Here is a 25,096-nt window from a genome sequence, read left to right as displayed (position 1 = left end):
ACTACGATAAGATATCACCTCACATCTGTCAGAATGCCTAAAAGCAACAACACAAGAAACAACAGGTGCTGGTGAGGATGTGGACAAAAGGGGACACTTTTGCATTGTTGGTTAGAATGCAAACTGGTACAGCCACTCTGGAGAACAATATGGAGGTTCCTCAGAAAATTCAAAATAAAACTACTCTATGATCCAGCAATCATACTACTGGGTTTTTACCCAAAGAATAAAAAAATACTAATTCCAAAAGATTCATGCACCCTGATGTTTATATAGCAGCATTATTTCCAATAGCCAAATTATAGGAACAACCCAGGTGTCCAACGATTACAGAATAGATAAAATAGATTTGGGGCACCTGAGTGGCTCAGTCAGTTAAGCGCCCGACTCTTGACCTCGGCTCAGGTCATGATCTAATGGGTCGTGGGATCGAGCCCCACAATGAGTTCTGTGCTGATGGCATGGAGCCTGCTTGTGATTCTCTCTCTCCCTCTCTCTCTGCCCCTCCCCCATTCACACTCTTTCTCTCAAAATAAATCAACTTAAAAAAAAAAAAAGATGTGGTATACATATACAATGGAATATTACCCAGCCATAAAAAAGAATGAAATCTTGCCACTTGCATGACATGGATGGAGCTATATAGTATATGCTAAAAGAAATAGTCAGAGAAAAACAAATACCATATGTCACTCATATGTGTAATTTAAGAAACAACAAATGAGCAAAGAAAAAAAGAGATAAACCAAGAAACAGACTGTTAACTATAGGGAACTGATAGTTACAAGAGGGAAGGTACATAGGAGGATGAGGGAAACGGGATGGAGATTAAAGAGTACAACTATTATTATGGAAAAAAATAATTTAAAAAATATTTGCAAATCAGATCCAACAATACATTTCAAAAACCATACACCACAATCAAGTGGGATTTATTCCACAGATGCAAGAACAGTTCAACATCTGCAAATCAACACAATAGACAACATTAATAAAGGATTAAAATCATATGATCTCAATAGATGCAGGAAAAGCATGACAAAATTCATCATCCATTCACGATAAAAACTGTCAACAGGGACTCCTGGATGGCTCAGTTGGTTAAGCATCTGACTTCGGCTCAGGTCATGATCTCACAGTTTGTGAGCTTGAGCCCCATGTCGGGCTCTGTGCTGACAGCTCAGAGCCTGGAGCCTGCTTCAGATTCTGTGTCTCCTCCTCTCTCTGCACCTCCCATGCTCATGCTCTATCTCTTTCTGTCTCTCAATAATAAATCAACATTAAAAAAATTAAAAAAAAAAAAAACCCTCTCCAATTCGAAGAGTTATGCATCCCTATGTTCACAATAGCATTACAACAGCCAAGACACTGAAAGCAACCCAAATGTCCATCAATAGATGAATGGGTAAAGATGTGGTGTGTGTATGTGAGCGAGAGAGACAGAGACAGAGACAGAGACAGAGACAGACACAGAGAGAGAGAGAGAGAGAGAGAGGCTCAGTCGGTTATGCATCTGACCTTGGCTCAGGCCATGATCTCATGGTTCATGAGTTTGAGCCCCATACCAGGCTCTGTGCTGGCAGCTCAGAGACTGGAGCCTGCTTCGGATTCTTTGTCTCCTCTCTCTGGCCCTCCCCAACTGATCACACTCAGTCTCTCTCTCTCAAAAATAAATAAACGTTAAAAAAATGAAAAAATGAAAAAAGAATGAGATCTTGCCATCTCAAACAACATGGCAGACCCAGAGATTATCCTCAGTGAAATCAATCAGAGAAGGACAAATACCATATGTAATTTCACTTACATGTAAAATCAAAAAACAAAACAAAACAAAACAAAACAAAAAACAAAAAAGCGGAAAGAGACCCATAAATACAGAAAACAAACAGATGATTGCCAGAGGGAAGAAGGATGGGCAAAATGGGTGAAAGGGAGTGGGAGATATAGGCTTCCAGTTATGAAATGGATAAGTCATGGGGATGAAAGTCACAGATAGTCAATAGTACTACAATAGCATGTATGCTGACAGATGCTAGCTATACTTGTGGTGAGCACACATAATGTACAGACTTGTTGAAATGGTATGCTGTAACCTGAAACTAAGACAATTATGTGTTAACTATACTTCAATTAAAAAATTCATTAAAATTTTTTAAAAAATTTTGTAAACCTGTCTTTTTTCTGCTGCTGACCAAGCAATGTTCTGAATTATTCAATCTCTTAAATATTTTCTTAAAAGGAACTAGCCCACATACTCCAATGGTACCTTTCCCAGGTACAATAACAAATAGAATTATAGGTTTTTTAAAGTGTATTAGTGTCAGAGAATCTGATCCACTCAGATACCCTCAAAAAATGGACTTTCTGAACCTTCAAATTTGATAACCAGAACTCTAGATGACAGTCACCACACCAGGAGGCCAGCTTACCTGTTTAGATGAAATCTCCACCTCTTTCCTGTCCACTGCCAACAGTGCCCCAATATACGTTACAGAAAAAAGAAGGACAAGACAAAGGACAAACCTTTCCACCAATGATGAGACCAGCCGAAAAGTCATGATTCTTTCCTACTTTTCGGAGAACCTCAAAAGTCTGATAGGCCAGTTCTCTTGTGGGTGATATAATCAGAACCCCCAGCCCGTCTGTTGAGGTCCACTGCAAACGGTATAAGGCTTCCAACACCTCAAAAAAGACAGCAAATTATGTTTAGTAAGTCCTTTCAGGAGGCGGCATCTTGATTCCTAAGCCAACCGTGCTCCTCCAAATCAAAGGCACATTCTGAGCAGAAGACACACCAGTCACAAGTTCTTTCCAATCAGCAAAATGAAATTCTTTGCTTTTTTTTTTTCTTTTTCTTCCAGCCACCAGATCCCTCAAGTCATAGAGGGAAGGGAAAATCAGGCCCTGGCAGCTCAGCTGCTGCCAGAGCCCTGCCCAGAGAAGAATGGCAATCGATGAAAGCTATGTACAGCCCTCAAACTATTCAAACACACTTTGGAAAAATATCTGTCACCATTTTCTAAACGGAAACCACATTAAAATAAACTTTCATACGTGTAGTTACTATAATTATATAGTCACTGAATTTTCTAGTTGTGGGCAGACATTGTTAGGAAAAATTGAATTTAAGAGAAAAATAAAAACAACTTTTCAATACTTGGGACAAAAACTCAAATGTGATTTTTCTAAGCCAATTATTTTGTAAGAATTAAATTATGAGATCGACAGCACAACTGAGATAGAAGTAAAGTCCTACGAGTTTTACTGCTCAAAAGGACAGATATCAACGTCCTGGAAAATTTTTCAACGAGTCATTCAATCTAAGTGAGCATATTTCAGCTTTATCCTAAACAAGTGGCAAATATAAATGAAACTGGCAGGTTTACAAGCATAAGCGCATAAATAGCCTCCGAGGCCTTTCCGTGGTCCTACAACAGGGTAGAACCATCCAAACCTGCCACCCAGGAACATCCATATCCTTCAGGAATGTAAAGGCTGGTTAAGGTAATTCATTCATTCAAGTTACTGAGCGTCCACCATGTGCAAGGCACCGCGTTAGGATGGAGGGAATATGGTGGAGAACAGGACAGCTGGGGGCCCCTGTCTGATAAAAGTGGCATTCTAGCCAGGGGAATCCAATAGGAAACAACTCTCTCCATAATGATTTGTACCTAGGCAAAGAATGCTTTACAATCATATAACAGAGAGGCACTTAGGTGGTTCAGTTGGTTGGGGATCGGGCTCTTGGTTTCGGCTCAGGTCATGATCTCATGGTTCAGCGCACAGGCTCAAGCCCCACATCGGGCTCCATGCTGACCGTGTGGAGCGTGCTTGGGATTCTCTCTCTCCCTCTCTCTCTCTGCCCCTACCCCTGCTCACGCACATGCTCTCTCCCAAAATAAACATTTTTTTTTAGAATAAATAAATAACAGGGTGCCTGGGTGGCTCAGTCAGTTAAGCATCCAACTCCTGATTTCAGCTTGGATCACGATCTCAGGTTCACAGGTTCAGGCCCTGCATCAGGCTCTGTGCTGTCAGTGCAGATTCTCTCTCTCACTCTGTGCCCCTCCCCTGCTTGTGTGCACTCTCTCTCTCTCAAAATAAATAAATAAACATTAAAAAAAGGTTTAGGGGCACCTAGGTGCCTCAGTCAGTTGAACATCCAACTTTGATCACGATCAGGTCATGATCTCACGGTCTGTGGGTTCAAGGTCTGCACTGGGCTCTGTGCTGACAGCTCAGAGCCTGGAGCCTGATTCAAAACTGTGTCTCCCTGGGGCGCTTGGGTGGCTCAGTCGGTTAAGCGTCCGACTTCAGCTCAGGTCACGATCTCGCGGTCCGTGAGTTCGAGCCCCGCGTTGGGCTCTGGGCTGATGGCTCAGAGCCTGGAGCCTGCTTCCGATTCTGTGTCTCTCTCTCTCTCTCTCTGCCCCTCCCCCGTTCATGCTCTGTCTCTCTCTCTCAAAAATAAATAAAACGTTAAAAAAAAAAAATTAAAAAAAAAAAAAAACAACTGTATCTTCCTGTCTCTCTCCCCCTCCTCTACTCACACTCTGTCTCTCTCTCTTTCAAAAACAAACATTTGTTTAAATTAATAAATAAGAAAATAAGTAAAATAAAATCACGTAATAGAGGACCTGACCCAGTATGAATAAACTACTTACTGGAACAAGGAAAGCCAAAGTCTTGCCAGATCCTGTCTTGGCAGCTCCAAGAACATCTTTCCCTTGCAAAGCCAATCCAATAGTCTGCTTCTGTATCTCAGTTACCAAACGGTACTGGGCTTCTTGCAAACCTGCCGTGTAGAAGGGAGGAAAGTGATACTGTAGAAAACTCCTACAAAACAGTAGTACGGACTGAACGGCGCCCCCTAAAATTCCTACATTGAAGCCTAACACCCAGTACCTTTGACTGTGACCGTATTCAGAAAGAGGCCCTTTGGGGTGCCTGGATGGCTTAGTCGGTTAAGCGTCCAACTTTGTTCAGGTCATGATCTTGCAGTTTGTGAGTTCGAGCCCCATGTCAGGCTCTGTGCTGACAGCTCAGAGCCTGGAGCCTGCTTCAGATTCTGTCTTCCTCTCTCTCTGCCCCTCCCCTGCTCATGCTGTCTCTCTGTCTCAAAAATAAACACTAAAAAAAAAAAAAAAAAAAAAAGAGGGCCTTTGAAGTGATGATTAAGTTCAAATGAGCCTTGATCTGATGTGACTGGTGTCCTCACAAGGGGAAATCTGGACACAAAAGAGATACCAATGGTATGACTGCCCAGAGGAACAACCACATGAAGATGCACAAGAGAGTCATCATCTGCAAGCCAAGGAGAGAGTTCTGGAACAATCCCTTCCACGATGGCTCTCAAAGGAAACTAAACCTGCCAACAACTCCATCTTTGGACTTCCAGCCTCCATAACTGTGAGAATATTAATTTCTTCTAAGCCCCCCAGTCTGTGGGATTTTGTTCTGGTGGCCCTGACACACTAATATAAAAGACATCACTTTTGTTTTCTTGTTCATTTTAACTAACATAATTGGATTTTATTTTAATTCCTGACAGGCTATGGCATCTTGTTTTTTCACTACTGCTCTTTAACCAGTCCAGAAAGGAGATGAGAATGACACATCAGTAAAACTCAAATGAATTAATATTGTTTCCTGGTGTTAAAGCTTCAAGATATCAAAATTATTTGCCAAAATGATCTTTTTCAGGTTAAATACTATAAATATTTTTCTGTTTATAAAAAACATCAAGAAATCCAACAACATGTCCCAAGATTACCATCCTCCTACCTTTTAATGTTTTTTTGGACAAAGGGAAATCTGAAAATCTTGTAATTTCATTTACATTTATCTGAAAAAAGAACAAGGAGACTGTTCAGCTAAGGTAAAATAACATACTATATAATTCATTTGTCTTACAACAAAACCATTTTTTGTCTACATTGTGCTGTCCAGCTAATTCTTGGTACTACAGGATTGAATTCAATCATCACTACTAATTAAAAACCAATGTTCCTTCTAGAAGGAAATACACCATAAGGAAGTTATCATGAATCAAAAATATAAACTTGTAACAATTTAAATTGGTTTAAAAATAAAAACACCTCATTCATTCAACACACACACACACACACACACACACACACACACACACAACCATCACCACCACCACCACCCTCCTTCACCTCTAAGAATATGGTAGGTCAACAGCACATCAATTTTAGGAAGAAACTTTACCTTCAGACCATCCTTCAAGGAATATCAGTTTAAGAAATAAGGAGCAAAGGGACTCTATGCCACAGAGCACAATGAGAATATTTCTACTTACACACTTTGGAGAAATGATTGAACTTAATTGGAGAAATGTATCTTGTTATCACAAACCTTTTCAAGTTTTAACCATAAGTCAATGGCATGCAAAATCCAACCAGACAACTCCTCATTCGGGGGTATAGCAAAGGAGGGGGCATTATTTAACAATAACCAGAGGAAATGTCTCTGTCATGCTTTGAAGCCACAATAAGTAACATTTTGCCCTTTAACTTTACATTATCTAAATGTTCATTACTGATGTTCTTCATTAGCATAAACCCAATTTTCTGAATTTCATTTCGGTTACTCAGGAGAATTATTTTATTACAGATGCTGAAAGCAGGAACTCCTGTTCAGATCTGGGAATACACTGCCAAATTATTCATGATTCACAAAAGGGAAAAGTTGCATTTGTAAGGTTCATTTATTTAAATTATACTCCAGGCAGTAAAGGGATGACAGCTTTTATTTCATTTTACAGTCTACACATCATCTTCTCCAAGATTCTTAAAGCAGCCCAGATATGGTTAGTCTCTGTTCTCACATGCTGCAAACACAAGCATTAAAACATTGCCTTGATTCCCACAAATCATTCCAGAGAACAGTAAAGAGGAGTAATCAGTACACTCACATGAGAGAGAGAAAAGTTCATTAGAACATCTTGTCCCATCAAGGGGTCAATCTCCCAAACACAACATTAAAATTAGGCCAACTGACCTCCCAATTAGAAGGTCAATCTCCCAAACACAGCATTAAAATTAGGTGAAGTCCACATGTGCACTTGTGGTACAATCAGCTAAAAAGCTGTTTTCACAAAGAACAGAATGCCTACAGAAGGAGCCAGACGGGCAACACACCTTCATCCTCCACCAGAGACACAGCCCGGGCACAGCGGGCCACTCCAAGGAAATGCTACACATCTCCCTCTAGTCTGTCAACCCTCCTAAATGGAAAGTCTGGAAAAATGAAAACGGTTCCAGCACTTTATCAGCCATAAACATTTACAACATTTTCTTAGAAAAAAGTCAAAGAAACAGAAGGAAATCTGTACTCAACTCATGAACTAGAACAGGAGTCAAACTATGGCCCAATCCACCTGCTGCTTCTTCTTGCAAACAGTTAACCTGGAGCACAGCTACAACCACTCATTTACGTGTTGCTTATGCCGTTGTGACACAGGTCATGTGGCCCACAAAGCCTAATATTGACTATCTGGCCCTTTACAGAAAACGGTTGTCAAGTCTGTTCTAGAAAACTCTCTGTTAGGGGCGCCTGGGTGGCTTGGTCGTTAAGCGTCCGACTTCGGCTCAGGTCATGATCTCACGGTCCGTGAGTTCGAGCCCCTCATCGGGCTCTGTGCTGACAGCTCAGAGCCTGGAGCCTGTTCCAGATTCTGTGTCTCCCTCTCTCTCTGCCCCTCCCCCACTCACGCTCTGTCTCTCTCTGTCTCAGAAATAAATAAACGTTAAAAAAAATTTTTTTAAAAAGAAAACTCTGTTACAATCCAAGGAATAATTAGAAGTCACAGAGTCTGCTATGGGTCCTACAAACAAAATAACATTTTCTCCCCTTCCCTTCAGATATTTCTTTTCTTAAAAAATCACTCCTGTCTTCCAATGTTCACACTCCCTCTGAAATCTGTATCACTCTTCTGAAATCAGAAAACAATTTTCCAGTGACAGTATTTGTCCCAGACTTCTCATCAGCTTTCCAGGGAAAGCTGGAGGGGGCGGAAGGAAAAGCAGGGTGGACACCACTCAACTACCTCCTATACTTCTTGCAACTCTCTTCTCACTACTCATGTTTCTCACAAAAGCAAATAACGCTTCCACATCCTCAAAGCCGGAGAAGAAAGTAAGTGTAAGAACATCCTGGAATGCTCCACCCACTGCAGTCACGACAAGAAAAGCAATCCGCCTCAAGCCAGCCCAAATTCTAATTGACTATAGGGGGGAAATTACATTAGAATGCAGGGTTCCTATACAGCACTAGCTGATTCAAAGCAAGTCTAAAAGAATCCCAGGTGCACAGATGGAGTCATTCAGCAGCAGTGACAACAGGGGAACTGAAACAAAGATCTCCAACCTCTCTCAACAAGCTTCAATCCCCAACTCTCCCTCAGAACCCCCAACACACACCCCTACAGGGTGGCCTTAGGGATAAGCCACTCAGTCCTGACTCCCCAGCAGCGGTCGGTCCTCCAGATCTACCAGTGATAGCACCATTCTTCCCTAGCAGCAGGACAACCAGAGACTTCCTGCAGGACAGGAGATTCCCTTAATGGGCAACGGTGGCTCTAGGACGCCCCATCAACAGAAGCTTTCTTAGACTGTGCTGCAGCCTGAGTCTCTTCCTATGGCTCCTCCAACTCCCTCCTTTCCCTATTTCTGTTCCTTCTCTTTCACTTGCACAGACACTTCCCCCCAATAAATCTCCGATTCACTGGGGCACCTGGGTGGCTCAGTCGGTTAAGCGTCCAACTTCAGTTCAGGTCATGATCTCATGTTCCAGGAGTTCAAGCCCCGCATCAGGCTCTGTGCTGACAGCTCAGAGCCTGGAGCCTGCTTCAGATTCTGTGTCTCCCTCTCTCTCTCTGCCCCTCCCCCACTCACGCTCTGTCTCTCAAAAATGAATAAATGTTAAAAAAAAAAAAATCTCCAATTCACTTAATCCCACTTTGGCATTTGCCTGTCAGAAGATCTAAGACCTACACTATACTAAGTCTCCGACCTGGTCTCAGCCTCCACAGCCTTTGGGTATGCTCTCTACTTGCCCCCAGAGACTGCCTACTATTTTTGGTTAAAGTCTCTAAACATGGGGGTGCCTTGGTGGCTCAGTCGGTTAAGCATCCAACTTCAGCTCAGGTCATGATCTCATGGTTCATGGGTTCGAGCCTGACATCAGGCTCTGTGCTGATGGCTCTGAGCCTGGAGCCTGCTTCAGATTCTGTCTCTCTCTCTCTCTCTCTCTCTCTGCCCATCCCCTGCTAGCGCTCTGTCTCTCTCTGTCTCAAAAATAAACATTTTTTTAAAAATTTTTTAAATAAAACACAAAAAAAATAATAAAGTCCCTAAACATGGCCTCTGTATGTACTTCCTATGGTTGCTGAAACAAATTACCATTAACAGTGGCTTAAACCAATGTGAATTTATTAACTTGTAACTCTGAAAGTCAGAAGTCCAAAATGGATCTCACACAGCTAAAATTAGAGTATATGGCTGGGCTCCATTCTTTCTGGTGACTATTGGAAAGAATCCATATCCTTGCTTTTTCCAGTTTCTACAGACATCTTTAGGAGGCCATTATTCTAACTACTACAGTCTCCAAAACCATTGTCAATCCACCTCTGCCCCTCTTCTCCCGGAGCCAGCTTGGGAACACATACCACACTTCAAGGAGAATCTCCCCCTCAGAGAACATCACTTATTTTCACATCTTTTTGTATATCCTTGTGTTGCTCCCTTGACCTACAATGTTCTTGCCCATCTTTTCTATCTGGAGAACACATCATTCAAAGCTGCTCCACTCACGGCCACCACAAACTGCTGGGCGGTTCGCGCCCTACACAAAGGCATGTAGGGGCACCTGTGGCTCAGTCGGTTAAGTGTCTGACTCTTGATCTCAGCTCAAGTCTTGATCTCAGGGTCATAAGTTCAGACCCCACGTTGGGCTCCACACTGGGGATGAAGCCTACTTAAAAAAATAAAAAAATAAAAAAATTTACAAAGGCTGAGGTATAGGGGCTGCAATCTAGCTCACACTCAGCTCCACAAGCCAGGCCTGAGACTGCAACCACGTGGAGGAAGGGGAGCATGCCCAGAGTAAACATATTCTTGTAATTCACCTAGCCAGAAATGGCAGGGACAGAATAAATCAACTTCTGTCCCCATAATTACACCACTCTAACTCCACAGCACTGTACATAGGTACCAACTCTCTGCCCTAGAGACAAAGACATGTATTTTTTCCCATCTTTTACGACCTAGGCCTCAACAAGTGCCTTGTCAAACTGTTACAAAATGTTTCTGAATCAAATTGTCCAGTATTTTCCCAGAGAGGCTACCTAGCAGCACCCCTGTATTGTAAACACACTGTAAGAAAAGTTTTATGCACAAATGTTATCATCTGAGGCAGCTTGTAGCGAGGGTCTGAACCTTAGTTACCTGGACAGTAACAATCTGCTTTGCTGGTATTCTAGTACGGCTAGCCCTGGTATTTGATTCACAGTGCATTTCCTTCTTGACAAAATATTAAGAAAATATTTCTATGAGTAAAAAAAAATAATAAAACATGGCAATACTTACAGGAAAAATCTACTCCTTCAATTTAGTGAAAAGATTAGAATTTAAACATCCATGCAGTACAATGCAGTAAAGTATAGTGATTTGGAGTCTGGCATCAGTCCTAGACTAACCTGAGTCAGAAGTTTCTCACTACCAGCTACTTAACCTTACAGAAATTATTTAATCTTGCTCTTCCTTAAAGCTTCTCACCCATATAACATAAATAGTCTCATGATGTTGTCTACTGTGACGATATGGCAAAATAACATGTAAAAAGCTTCATAAATGTTAGTAATTATAATTAAAACAAAAGACCAAAAAGAATAGACTGATGTTACCAACTAGAATAAAGCAATCTGGAAAAGGTCCTCATGCACCAAACAACATGTCAACACTGAGCGCCTATTCCAGGATAACCATTGTGCTACCAGTGTCTGGGAAGCGAAAAGGTGAGTGTATCCATGGTTTCTGACCTTGAAGTTCATGGTCTAGTGGGAGAGTTAACGAAGAAGTTAAAGAAACCAATCATCACAGCCGGGTGATAAATGCTATAACAAAAGTGTATACAAAATGTTACAGACAGCAACCCTAACTCTACCTGGGGAGGTTGGGAAGAGAAGTTTCAATCCTAAATCCTGGCAAGTATTCCTAGAGTGAGAGAATGGGGGTGCTCACTGCAAACGGTGGAAACATCAAGTACCAGGACAAGAAGCATCAAGGACCAAGGCCAATTCACAAAACTACAAATTGTTCTTTCACGTATGCCTATCACAGGCTACATCATTTGAGCTTTGTAACATTTAGTGATCTCTGCTTAATGAAAGAAACTGAGACTCAGGAATATTAAGAAACTGGCTAGTCAATACCCAAACTGAGTGAGATTTAAGCCAGGTCTGCCTGACCACAAATAACTTATGCTTCCACTAGGGAAGAACATGTTGACACATTAAAGTATTTGACCATTGGGGCACCAGGGTGGCTCAGTCGGTTAAGCGTCCGACTTCGGCTCAGGTCATGATCTCGCAGTTCGTGGGTTCAAGCCCCGCATCAGGCTCTGTGCTGACAAAGCTAGGAGCCTGGAGCCTGCTTCAGATTCTGTGTCTCCCTCTCTCTTTGCCCCTCCCCCACTCATGCTCTGTCTCTCTCAAAAAAAAAATAAACATTAAAAAAAATGTTTTAATAAAGTATCTGACCATTTTCCTGAAAGTAATTGTGAGTCAAGGAAGGGTTTTTATCAATAATAGGATGACTGGATTTTCATCTTGGAAAGAATCATTCTGTCAGCAATACGGAGGACAGAGTAGAAGGGAATAAGGCCTAAGAGCCAGTTTTCCTCACTGAAGTTTTGCAGGATACCCATCTGTTTAACTATTTCCATGGCAGCTTCTATGTTACAATGGCAGGGTTGAGTGGTTCCACCCTTCTGACATGCAGAGTTGAAATCATTTACTATCCTGTCCTTTACAGAAAAAGCTTCCTAATCCCTATGATAAGCAATAACTACTGTAGTAACCCAGACAAGAGATGATGGGGCCTGAACTAAGACATAGCAGGTGGGACAGAGTAACAGTTTAAAAAATTTAAAAGGCAGAGGAAATTATCAGCGTGACTGACTGGATGTCAGTACAAGTGGTGAGAGGGAAGTGTCTAGGATTACTCCTAGGTCTCTAGCTTGACAGTCTGCTTACACGGTGGGGCTAGGATGTGGGGGGCTAAACAACAGCCCCCAAGTATATCCATATGCTAACCTCCAGAACTGTGAATATTACCTTAGATGGCAAAAGTGATTTTGCACATCATTATTAAAGACCTTGAGATGGGCAATTATCTTCAATTATCTGAGTGGGCCCTAAACACAATCAGAAGTATCCTTATTTAAAAAGTGCAGAAGTACAAGGCGCCTGGATGGCTCAGTCGGTTGAGCATCTGACTCTTGATCTTGGCTCAGCCATGAGCCAGGGTCATGGGATCGAGCCCTGAGTTGGGTTCTGTGCTCAGTGTGGAGGCTGCTCGAGATTCTGTCTCCGTCCCTCTGTCCCTCTTCCCTGCTCACGTGCAAGCTCATGCTTGCTCTCTCTCTCTCTCTCTCAAATAAAATGAAAACAGGGACACCTGGGTAGCTTAGTTGGTTAAGCATCTGACTCTTGGTTTCGGCTCAGGTCATGATCTCATGGCTCATGAGACTGAGCCCCATGTCCGGCTCTGCACTGACAGTGCGGAGCCTGCTTGGGATTCTCTCTCTCTCCTCTCTCTCTCTCCTCTCTCTCTGTCCCTCCCATACTCATGTTTGCTCTCTCGCTCTCTCAAAATAAATATTTTTTAAAGAACAATAATAAAATAAAATAAAAATAATAAATAAGGGACGCCTGGGTGGCTCAGTGGGTTAAGCACTTGACTCTTGATTTCGACTCAGGTCATGATCTCATGGTTCATAAGACTGAACAAGGTGTTGGGCTCCACAGGGACAGTGTGTGAAGCCTGCCTGGGATATTTTCTCTCCCTCTCTCTCTGCCCCTCCCCCAATCACTCCCTTTCTCTCTCAAAATAAATAAATAAACTTTAAATAAATAAAAATAAAATGGTTAGAAGTAGATTTGACACAGGACAGAAGGGAAGCTATCCAAAGCACAGACTGAACGCAACCACAAGCCAAGGAATACAAACAGCCACCAGAAACTAGAAGCAAGAGGTGGGATTTTCTGGGCCGTCTGGGTGGCCCAGTTGTTTGGGCGTCCAACTTCGGCTCACGCCATGATCTTGCAGTTCATGACTTCAAGCCCTATGTCAGGCTTCGTGCTGACAGCTCAGAGCCTAGAGCCTGTTTCAGATTCTGTGTCTCCCTCTCTCTCTCTGCCCCTCCCCCACTCACACTCTGTCTCCAACTATCTCAGAAATAAATGAACATTAAAAAAAAAAAAAAAAAAAAGAAGAAGAAGAAGTGGGATTTTCCCTGAGAGCCTCCAGAGGGAGTATGGCCCTGCTGATACCTTGATTTCAGGCCAGTGAACTAGATTTCAGACTTATGGCTTCCAGAACTATGAGAAAATAATTTCTTAGAGTGGCAAATAGGGAACAAATACACAGGACTGTGAATTTAGAAATAAAAGATAATGAGCTCAGTTTTGGACTTGTGTTTTTAAGGGATCCTACGACACTCAGGTAAAAACATCCAGCACGGTCAGAAAAAAAGAATATGAACTCAGAAGAACTGTGGATGGAATACAAGAAGGAGTCACCAGTCCCCAGGAATAACCCTTGGGATTACGCAGCAGGGAAGAGGATAAAGAAGGGCTGAGACTATATAGCCCCTAAGCAATTCTAGTTAGATCAAGACTCTAAAATGCCATCTAACGGTAGTTTACAGTGGTTTCTTGAAGTGCTGTGCATCAGCAATAGTAGTAATAATTTAACAGCGAATACATTTATGTGTATCGGGCATCGGGCAGAACACTTCACACGCATTCTTACTCACTCCTCGCAACAACTTATAGATATTACTATGCCTTCTAAAGACAAGAAAAGGGAAGCTGACAGAATAAGTAACCTGCCCAAAGTCACTCGTCTGGTCGTCAAAAGCCAGGATCCAATCACCATTTACCTTAACCCAGACAAAGATAAAGTTTATCTATCTAATCTTACCGTTGACCTAAGGGTCGCTTAAAGGAAAGCTATACCAGCATGACACTTGATGACCATGATTCCAGAAAGGTCCCACATATTAAACCCCTGATTATACCTCACTAGAAGGGGGCAATCACTGAGAGGGTGAGTGAGGCGGGTGAAGGCCAACAGAAGGGATTTAGGGGTGGGGAAGAGAAGAAGGGGTACTGACAGTGCAGGGGGGGGGGGGGGTGGCACAGTGAGGACAAGAGGTCAAAATGGGAACTACAGGGATACTCATCTGGGGACATCAACAACAATGTGGGGTAGCAGGTGCCAGAAACAGACCCGGAATCCAACTTTCCCTAAGTCAATTCTTGGATGGGGTCACGAACCTAAGGAGAGAAAACGAGATGAACGAAGACCGATGATGCAGGATGCAGACCTGGCATGACGGTTAAAAGGAAAAGCTCTGGGGCGCCTGGGTGGCTCGGTCGGTTAAGCGTCCGACTTCGGCTCAGGTCACGATCTCACGGCCCGTGAGTTCGAGCCCCGCGTCGGGCTCTGGGCTGACAGCTTAGGGCCTGGAGCCTGTTTCAGATTCTGTGTCTCCCTCTCTTCCCCTCCCCTGTTCATGTTCTGTCTCTCTCTGTCTCAAAAATAAATAAATGTTAAAAAAAAATTTTTTTTTTAAAAAAAAGGAAAAGCTCTGGAACTGGAAAGACATGGGTCTAGGTCCCAATCACACACCACCAACTAACATGGGAGCTTAAAACAGGTTCCTTACCCAGGTACCTGGGGGGCTCAGTCGCTTGAGCCTCTGACTTGGGCTCAGGTCATGACCTCGCGGCCCGTGAGTTCGAGCCCCGCGTCGGGCTCTGGGCTGACAGCTCAGAGCCTGGAGCCTGTTTCAGATTCTGTGTCTCCCTCTCTGCCCCTCCCCTGTTCATGCTCTGTCTCTCTCTGTCTCAAAAATAAGTAAACGTTAGGGGCGCCTGGGTGGCTCAGTCGGTTAAGCGTCCGACTTCGGCTCAGGTCACGATCTTGCGGCCCGTGAGTTCGAGCCCCGCGTCGGTCTCTGTGCTGACGGCTCAGAGCCTGGAGCCTGTTTCAGATTCTGTGTCTCCCTCTCTCTGACCCTCCCCTGTTCATGTTCTGTCTCTCTCTGTCTCAAAAATAAATAAATGTTAAAAAAAATTTAAAAAAAAAATAATAATAAATAAATAAATAAATAAACGTTAAAAAAAAATTTTTTTTTTTTTTTTAAAGGAAAAGCTCTAGAACTGGAAAGACATGGGTCTAGGTCCCAATCGCACACCACCAACTAACATGGGAGCTTAAAACAGGTTCCTTACCCAGGTACCTGGGGGGCTCAGTCGCTTGAGCCTCTGACTTGGGCTCAGGTCATGATCTCCGGGTTCACAGTCCGTGGGTTCGAGCCCCGCATCGGGCTCTGTGCTGACAGCTCAGAGCCCCGGGCCTGCTTCGGATTCTGGGTCTCCGGCTCTCTCTGCCCCTCCCCCTCTCACACTCTGTGCCTCTCTTTCTCTCTCTCAAAAATAGACATTAAAAAATTGTTTTAATAAAAAATTGTTTTAAATTAAAAAAAAAAAAAAAAAAAAACCAGACTCCTTATCTCCTCAGAGCCTCACTGTTCTCATCTGTACGACAGGAGTACGACCCGTACCTCAGTTCCAGGTAAGTAATTGGTATTATTATGGATGGGTTAGCGGCTCCAAATCTAGGTGTCATGATTCCCACCACCGTGGTGGGTATTATTGTGAGTATTAGAGTAACTGTTTCACTACTCCTCTCCTTACTCCGAAGTGCATTCCCATCACTTCATCAGGAACGGCGTGACGCGCAGAAGAGCGGCCCGGACGGTCCACCGGCCGGGTCTGCGGCACCCAGGTGACCCCCCGTGGGGCCTCCTCCGGGCCCCTCTCGCCGCCTCCCTTCTGCAGCCCCGTGGACCGACGGCGTGCCCCCCGGGATAGGTGGCCGGCCGCCGCAGGTACCCCCCAGCCCCGCGGCCCGCCCACCCCGCGCCCCCGCCCCACCTTCTCGTAGTTCTGCATGAGGCGGCTGATACTCTCGCGCTCCACCTGCCACTCGGGCTTCTTCAGCTGCTTCCTCAACTGCTTCTTTTGGCTCTGCTTGTGGCTGTGTTTCTTCTTCCAACGGTTGAAGCTCCGCACCGGGTCGGGCCGGCCTTCCGGGCCCCGACAGTCGGCAGTTTTGCCCATCGCGGCGGCGGCGACAGCCCAGACCGCCCCCAGACACGAGACACCTCAGGCCAGGCGGAGGCACGGTTCTGAGGAGACGCGGAACCAGCGTGGGGGAGAGGGAGACGGCGCGTGCGCGAAACCCAGAGCCCGCCCCCGAGCTTTTGAAACCGGGGCACGCGCCTTGGACTGCAAGGAAAAAGTGGGCGGTGATTGGCGACTTGGATTCCGCAGGGCGGAGCGGTCTGAGGAAGAAGGCGGGGCTAGCGGCGCCAGGAGCACGCCGGCCCTTTAAATGGACGCATGCGCACGGTTGCTGTTACTATGGTGACGTCACACGCTTAACACTTTTTGGCTGTTAATACACGCTTGCCCTGGGTTTACCTTGGCAAAGCGTGAGCGAGCGTGCGCGTAGGCACGCACACACGGGCACACGTGCTCAATCTGAGTTACAGTTGTGATCCCCCTTTTTGCGTATTTCGGCCCAGGGAGCTGAAAGATTTGCCCAAAAATCAAATATTCCTCTGCAGAGTACCAACCTAGGAATAAAAAAATGATTATTCTATATTCTACTGTCCCTCTAGGTTTTCCCTTTTTTCCGGCCCTTCAGACTCAGTTGCTGCTGCAGCAGCGAGCTGAAGCATAGTCGAACTGAATTTGCTATGAAGGCAAAATGAAAACTAAAAGAATTAAAAACAAAGTTATTTGCAATAAATCATTTTAAGTGAATTGGCCTTCAGTGAATTAGTTTTTTGACACATTTACCTAGAGTGCGCATAGGTATACACTGGATGGTGGTGGGGGCACAGCTGTAGCGTGGACAACAGTAGGTTCAAAGCTGACATGTAGAGTGTTCGCACCTTCAAATTATTTTTTAAACCCGCGTAGCCTGATGACTACCCCCCAACACATGCCCACTCCCCAGACAGAAAGTGGTTGGGGAAGTGGGGCTGTGAACTGGAAAATCTCCTCCCCCAACCCAAGGTCACTAGATATGGTGGAGGGTAAAGCTTTATAAAGGGAGGCTATTTAAAAATACATACACATCCACAAAAAATTCAAAATAGAATGACCATATGATCCAATACTTCTATTTCTGGATATGCAAGAAAGAGTTGAAAGCAGCATCTGAAAGAGATGTTTGCATACCCACATTCATAACAACATTATTCCTAATATCCAAAAGGTGGAAACCACCCATGTGTCCATCCAGGAATAGTGGATAATACTGAGCCCTCAAAACAAAGGGAATTCTGACAATGTTCCCATGTGGATGAAGTTGGAGGACATTATGGTAAGTGAAATCAGACAGTCACAAAAGAAAAAATCCCGTATGAATCCATTTATCTGAGATACTTAGGGTAGTCAAAATCAGAGGTGCCAGAGGCCAGGGTGAGGAGAAAATGGGGAGTTCCTGTTTAATGGGTATAGAGTTTCTGTTTAGTAAGATGAAAACATCTCTGGGAGACTGACTAGTAGCACAATGATGCAAATGTACTTAATGCCACAGAACGGTGATACACCCAGAAATGGTTTAAGAGGCAAATTTTATTTTTATGTTACCACAATTTTTCTTTCTTTCTTTCTTTCTTTCTTTCTGGACAGAATAAGCAGGGGAGGGGCAGAGAGGGTGGTGTGACAGAGGATCCCAAGCGTTCTCCTCACTGACAGCAGAGAACCCAATAAGGGGCTCAAACTCACAAAGGATGAGGTCACTACCTGAGCTGAAGTCAGTCGCTTAACTGACTGAGCCACCCAGCCACCCCTGTATCTTATCACAGTTTTAAAAATTGTTCTTAATTTCTTTTAAGTGTCTATACACAACAAATGAGGGTCCCAACTCTCACAGTCACTCTTCTAAAGCTAAAGCAACCGGCTACATATACACCTCAGGCAAAAAAAACTGAACGGTCATCTCTAGATCTCTAGGAAAACTGGCCTAAGAGAAAGACCGGGACGTAATGGCATTTAGGCAGCCGCCAAAGCAATGGTGGGTTGCTAAGCTCCCCCTGTGTCTTCAGTGAACCCACCAGTTAATAACTTCTTCTACACACTTGTCATTTCTAATCATCCTTACTCAAATGTGAAAGAATAACCAAAGACCACCAAATGTTTGAGGAAATCCTTTAACTTAAAAGTTGGAATCTAAAACTAATAAACCAAAAGAAAAAAAAAGAAATCTTCAAAAGAAATCATTATTAACATTTTTGGAAACATAAGGCGTTGTTACCCGTGAACAAGAACAAGAACTGTACAGAGAGTGAAACAGAACTCTTAATAGAAGTCATTTTGTTATGTAAATCAACTTTTTAACACAAAATAATAGAAAATTAAAAATCTAATCACAATAAAGAACTCAATCTCACATTCCAAAGTCATTAGGATGGAATAATTTGTAATACAAATAGCTCATATCTTGATTGCATAAAATGACACCTTCATGGTGTTTTCCATGCTTATTTGCTACAATACCTTGTTTTCTGTAGAAATGAGTCCAGGGCAGGCTTTCAGTTATGACGTTGAGGACATTAAATAGTTTTTACAGCATATTAATATTGACACTCTATGTTCTCCAATACCAACAAATATTCAGCAAGCTCCTGAAGAGCTAAAAAAAGTTTTGGAAATGTGCCTGGTAACTCCTACTACAAATATAGGCAAAACTTCAGTCCAGAGAGCAACTATACTAAAATTTGGTGGGTGGTGAAGTGTAATATTTGTTCCTTGTACCTCGAAATCTACCTAATATTATTCATCAGTTACTTAATATTATTCATCACTTTCTACTGTAAATTTTTACATAGTTGTGATTGTTCATCATCATAATTCTCCAAATTACATATGTCTCTAAAACTGTGGAGAGACCATTATATTCTTTCTGTACTTTGAAACTTTTTCAAAAAAGATTATCTTGTTTGAGAAAGCAATAATACTCCAGTAGTGATGAGCACAACCGTCCCCCAAATCTCAGTTTATAAATGCCATTTTTCCCCAATCAAATGAACCAGAGATCTTTGTAGACACAGCTAATTCCAGGCCTGGGCCAGAGAAAGTACAGAATAACTCGAGGTGCCAGAAAATAAAGAAGAGCTCAAAGAATGATGATGTTGGTAGTTGTTATAAGAATGTTTGCCTTAAATACTTCTATTTCATTCGGCCTTGTACTCATGTAGTTTTCTATAGGTATGTTCTATTTTCAATAAATATGGTTTAAAATATGAAATGTCCACACCAAAATAGTCATGTAAATTAGTACTGAGGAAATAAATTTAAATATAGGTGTTTTCAAAGAATTTCTTTGGCTAGTATTCTAACCTTTATCTAGGTAATTTATCTGTAAAAATATCAATAATTTATAAAAGAGCATTGCTTACTGCCTCTAAGTGAATACTAGTGATGGGATGGCTTCAAATGGACTTTCATATTATATATTTTGTAATGATTTCAAAATTAATATTTCAGAGAGCCTGGGTGGCTCAGTCTGTTGAGCATCGGACTCTTGGTTTCAGCTCAGGTCATGATCTCATGGTTTGTGGGTTCAAGCCCCACGTTAGGCTCTGTGCTGACAGGGCAGAGCCTGCTTGGGGTTCTGTCTCTCTCCCTCTCTCTCTGCCCCTCCCCTACTTGTGCTCTCTCTCTCAAAATAAATAAACTTTAAAAAAATTAAAAATTATTTAAAAATGAAATTAATATTTCAAAACCCTTCCATGTTTCAATTAACTGAAAGGTAGATTTATAGTTCTTGGATGGAATTAAAATTTCAAAAGTATAAAAAACAGATTTTTGGTATATTTTTTACCATTAGGTTTGAGGAATGTATAACATGGGATATGGAATGATTGAGAATTACTTTTGATGATCTTCTATCAAAATCTATTATTTTTTTTCATTCAAAATCGTGGCACTGTCATATCTCTGACTTTTAATTGTTGATAAACCTACTAGTACTATCATATTAATAATAATATTACTATTACTATTACTATTATTATTATTATTGGAAGCACACTTAAGTTTCCCAGATCTATGAACAACAAGATACCTTTTTCTTTTGAGGAGATACCATTCTCAACTTGACATAACATCTTCACCTCAAAACTGTCATATTTCAAACGTTAGTCAGGTTACATTTTTTTCCCCACAATTTTTTACATTGCTGTCAAAAGCTTTTTGAGCATTTACTTTGAATTCAGTCTTCAGTAAACCCTTTATTGCTTTTTGCTTTGGCCAACGTGCTAACATGATGTCATGAGAAGAAGAGAGCATCTTCCCAAGTCACAGAGATCTCTTCCCCTCACATTATTTTGGATTCTGTTCTGTTTGTAAATTGTCTACCAAATATGTAGATCTCATCTTCTTTCAGTTATGTCATTTGCTGAATGATATCTATGTTCATATGCAAAAATATTAGACTTTAGAAAGCCACAAATCTCATGTTAACTGTTCTACCTGGGGCTTACGGAGATCAGACCTAAGATAATTAAGCAATACTTAGTGTATCTTGCCTTATTCAAATGATTTCATTCAGTGCATCTATGATAGTGTAATTATTTGGTTTTATATTTTACCCTTTCTTGATTATAATTGAAAGATAGAGAGCACAAACGGTCAGAGGGGCAGAGGGAGAAAGAAATACAATCTTAAGCAAGCAAGCTCCATGCTCAGTGCAAAGCCCGACAGGGGATTCCACTCAGGGCTCCATGCAGGGCTCAATCCCATGATCTTGGCATCATGTCCCATGCTGAAATCAAGAATTGGATGCTCAACCGACTGAGCCACCAGGTGCCCCTATATTTTACCCTTTAAATACTCTTTATTCTACCTCACCAACGGTTACATACATAATAATTTTCAAATCAGATTTCAATTCTGAATGCTTAACAGTTGGGTGACGTTACTTTTCATTTTCTTCTGCTTCTGAGCATATATGATAAATGCCATTTTTTGCACCCATTTGCATTTTAAACCTGATTTTTTTCATTCATTGACAGTATTAAAAAAAAATACAGAATCACTCAAGGTACAGTAAAAGCCGGTAATTTTTCATTGTTTGAGTTTATGTAAAAACAAAGTTCACAAAGCTTCCACTTGTGCTGTTTTGTTTTGTTTTTTTAATTTAGACTTCTTGCTTATGACAGGCAATTTCCAACAAAAATGACTTCTTTAATATTCAGGTTATACAACCATGTACCTGATTTAGGAGAAAATACATGTGATACAAATGTACATTCAATTTTTTTTTCCTCTTCCAGTTTTTATTTAAATTCATCATGATTGACACTTCCCCTTTCAGTTCTACATTCTGTGCAATCACTATCTTTTTTTCTAATATTCCCTATATTTTCTCCAAAAAAATATATTCAATTCAAATAATATTATATCATTTCCCTCTATGGTAACATCTTCTGTTTTGTCTTCTGATTCCATTAAGTTTTAAAATCATTTTTCTGATGTCTACTAAGAAATTATATAATAGCTTTGTATTTTATCTCCAATTTTGTAAAACTTTGAAAGTGTTGCATCCACACCACTCCTGAAACAGAATGCTACGGGCACCAGTGACAGTCACAACAAAGTTTATTACAATGAGAGGCAAGGCAGACCGAAGGGGACCAACACTCTTGATAAAAGTGCGGCCCCGAACAGCCGGGGTACAGAGTTTTTATAGCCGATCACATCGTTTTATCATCACCTGGGAATAGAACAAAGAAGTTTCCAGATGAGTCAGAAATAGTTGCCAGATGAGTTAGAAACAATTGCCTAATGATGTGTTTATTTTAGACTTTCTGCCTCTAAGTTGCAACCAGTGGATCTCCTTTGACCCTGCCTCTGATGCTCTTTTCTTTGAACTTTTGTTTCCTTAATTGGTGAAGCCTAATTTACAAGAGTATGAGGCGTAGTTTACAAGAGTAAAGCAAGGCTGTTATCTCTTAACCTTCAGTATCAACACAAAGCTGTTATTTTTCAAGCTAAGCGTTAGCCCTACACTACAATTTAACCCTTACAAAAGAATACATATAAGAAAACTGCTAAAATTTTAACAGTGGTTATTTTTGCCTAATGACATTGCATAAAAACAAGGAATTAGGTAATTAATAAATAATTACCTTAAAATTGCTAAATTATTGTGATAGGTAATGCACTTCTGGAACCTTGTTGGTTTTGACTGAAGAATCAGAGGGGTTTTTTTCTTTCCTTTTTTTTTTTTTAAACAAATCTGATCAATTTACTAAGTTATGTTTTAAGAGTTAAATGTTATGGGTTGATGGGATTCAGGGCAGGCTGCCCCTGTGGTAGGGTCCCCTCCCTAAGGAGAGAGAAAAAAAGGGAGAGAAAACTTCAAGGTAACCTGGCTATCCGCCTGCGTGACAACATCCCTCATGACCTTGTAAACGGAGACTACTTAATCAGACTACATGTTAATGTGTTACCTACCATATATGGGGAGACAAAGAAATAGAAAAACTCTGCCACGTGACGTTCGGTGCTCAGTTCTTTGGGTGGGAACACAACTGAGCAGTGCCGCTGCAAATAAAGTTGTTTCCTGGAAATTATAAAGCCTCGGTGTCAGGACTTTCTGTGCGAGAATCCTGCTACACCCCCAAATAGGCCACTTTAGCATATTAATTATTTTAAATTGAAATTACTTAAGAAAAAGCCATTATAAAAACACTCTGTCCTTTGAGTTCCTGAAAGCTGGAAATAAATCTCCCACGTGAAAGGCACTCTTCTTGTACCAGGGAGAAAGGAGACAGATATCCCTATCACCAGAGAGAAGGGAATTCAAGGCTAAGAAGGCTTTGTAAATAAAACCTGTTACTTCTGTACTAATTTAGTAACATCAGCCAGATGTCTTGTCAATTCTTCACAAATGTATTGTTTCTTTGTCTGAAAGATACACAAGCTGCCTACCTTGGTGACTTCTTCCAGTCGCATAGTTCTATAAACTTTCATATGTGAGAATTAAATTTGTTTTTCTCTTGTTAATCTGTCTTGTGTCAATTTAATTATTAGATCAGCCCAAGAACCTAGAGTGAAAAAGGAAAATTTTTTTTTGCCTCTACAGGGTCCATTTTTTCCCCAGCCACACAAAAGACCTCTTCATGAATAGTTCTTTGTTTAAGTTTCTCAGCTCTCCACCCTGTACCTGCCTCTTTACATTTTTACTGAAATTAAATACTGTTTATCCTGCAAGATCTGAATAACTTGACCTCAAGAAGCTAAAACATGACTCATCCAAGTCCTCTTGTCATGCAAAAACGACAAATAATTTTCGGTAAATCAATTCAGCTATTTGTTGACTTTTTTATTGAAAAAAATTAATAATATAACAAAGCATATGTTTATTCAAATAAGAAGATTCCTCTTTGTTTCTTTCTGCCTTATTACTATATTCAGTCTGAAATCATTCTTAGAATATAATCAATACCTTCATGAAATTTTAGAGATTGCAGCTTTGATTATTTCGATCTTCTTCAACTCATACCCTCCAGAACTTGGCAGGGCCAGCATGCAATCACCTTAATCCCCGAGTGTAACCTCTCTGAAATTGTCAAGAACAAGAACAACAAAAGTATACTTCCCTAATTGGCTAGCACAGGTAAACTAGAAAGCCCAGAGGTTCTATCCTACCACCACTGCTGTGTTGCTAACTGCTGTGTGGAGTCACAAATCCATTAGTTTATCTATGCACACGTGTGTTCATTCACCTATCTAGGTTTTTGTAAGTGTCTTATAGTGTGCTTGATATTGTTAAGCCTCAAAAATACAAAAATGATAAGAAATTGTCCCTGACTCAAGGAGCTCATAATCTAGTAGAATAGTCTCTAAAGGTAGCTTCCTGAGAATCACATCAGGAGTGTTTTTTAAAATGGCACTCTCTCAGCATTACCCAAAAATATTCTGATTCTGCAAATATAAAACAGAGGCGAGCCAATTCTGATGCAATCAGCCAGATCAGCTGGTCTGCAGATTGCCTTTTGGGAACCTCTGGTCTAATAGATTATAATTAATCATAACAGTTGAAGCTGATTACAATTTATTATATATTTGAATCAGTTCCAGTTTAATGCCAGTAAAATTATACCATAATAAAACTATGAAAGATTAACATGTAAAGGGAAAATAGTAGTGAATAAAGTCTCCATATGCCCTTGATTCACATTTGAGCCATAGATAATACTCGTAAGCATAACCCTAACAAAATCATCTCTACTTACCAATGTTATCAATAAAAATTACTGTGGCTCTCACACACAAGGATTCTGATAAAGAGGTCTACCAGTAAAAATAGCTCAAAACTCATACCCCAATCATTTGTCTGAGAGAAACTGAACTGTCATCACTATTTCCACTTGAGGAATTGGAACTTCCAGATTGTTCTTTTCAGTTGATCATAGGCCAGCAGATGGCAGTCTAGGATCATATGCTAGCTTTCCCTTGGGGTTAGATAGACTTCAGCCTGGGTTTTTATAGCCACCAACCAGGTGGTTTCCTGGTCAGTTTATCTGCTTTACAATGTTGAGCTTTAAGAACATGGTTTACTAATACTCCTCACATTCTCTGCAATACTTTTGGAGTATTTCTTCCACCACTTCTTTTTCAATTAAAAGTAATTGCTAACATTTACTGAGCATCTAGTAAGTCCTAGGCATTGCTAGATTCATCACAAACATTATCTCT

At 41.5% G+C, this 25,096-nt stretch overlaps 1 protein-coding gene and 1 long non-coding RNA gene across 2 annotated transcripts in view; both read right to left on the bottom strand.

Moving 5' to 3' along the window:
- Nucleotides 1-16,518, bottom strand: part of DDX10 (DEAD-box helicase 10) — a 272,994-nt gene extending 256,476 nt beyond the window's left edge. The window contains exons 1-4 of the mRNA XM_042907262.1: nt 16,250-16,518; nt 5,785-5,845; nt 4,665-4,795; nt 2,524-2,682 (exon numbers count right to left, since the gene is read on the bottom strand). Coding sequence (XP_042763196.1) covers nt 2,524-2,682; nt 4,665-4,795; nt 5,785-5,845; nt 16,250-16,435 — 537 coding nt within the window. The 5' untranslated portion in view covers nt 16,436-16,518. The remainder of the gene's footprint in view (nt 1-2,523; nt 2,683-4,664; nt 4,796-5,784; nt 5,846-16,249) is intronic.
- A 5,563-nt stretch (nt 16,519-22,081) lies between these two features.
- LOC122201110 lies at nt 22,082-23,433 on the bottom strand. The gene is made up of 3 exons (XR_006194082.1): nt 23,327-23,433; nt 22,850-22,958; nt 22,082-22,106 (listed from the first exon to the last, which is right to left on the bottom strand). It is a non-coding gene; the product is annotated as an uncharacterized LOC122201110 (long non-coding RNA).
- Nucleotides 23,434-25,096: the final 1,663 nt, after the last annotated feature.

Source organism: Panthera leo, chromosome D1 (genome assembly GCF_018350215.1).
Source record: "Panthera leo isolate Ple1 chromosome D1, P.leo_Ple1_pat1.1, whole genome shotgun sequence".
In the NCBI taxonomy this organism is placed as follows: domain Eukaryota; kingdom Metazoa; phylum Chordata; class Mammalia; order Carnivora; family Felidae; genus Panthera; species Panthera leo.
This window is presented reverse-complemented; position numbering and strand designations above follow the sequence as displayed.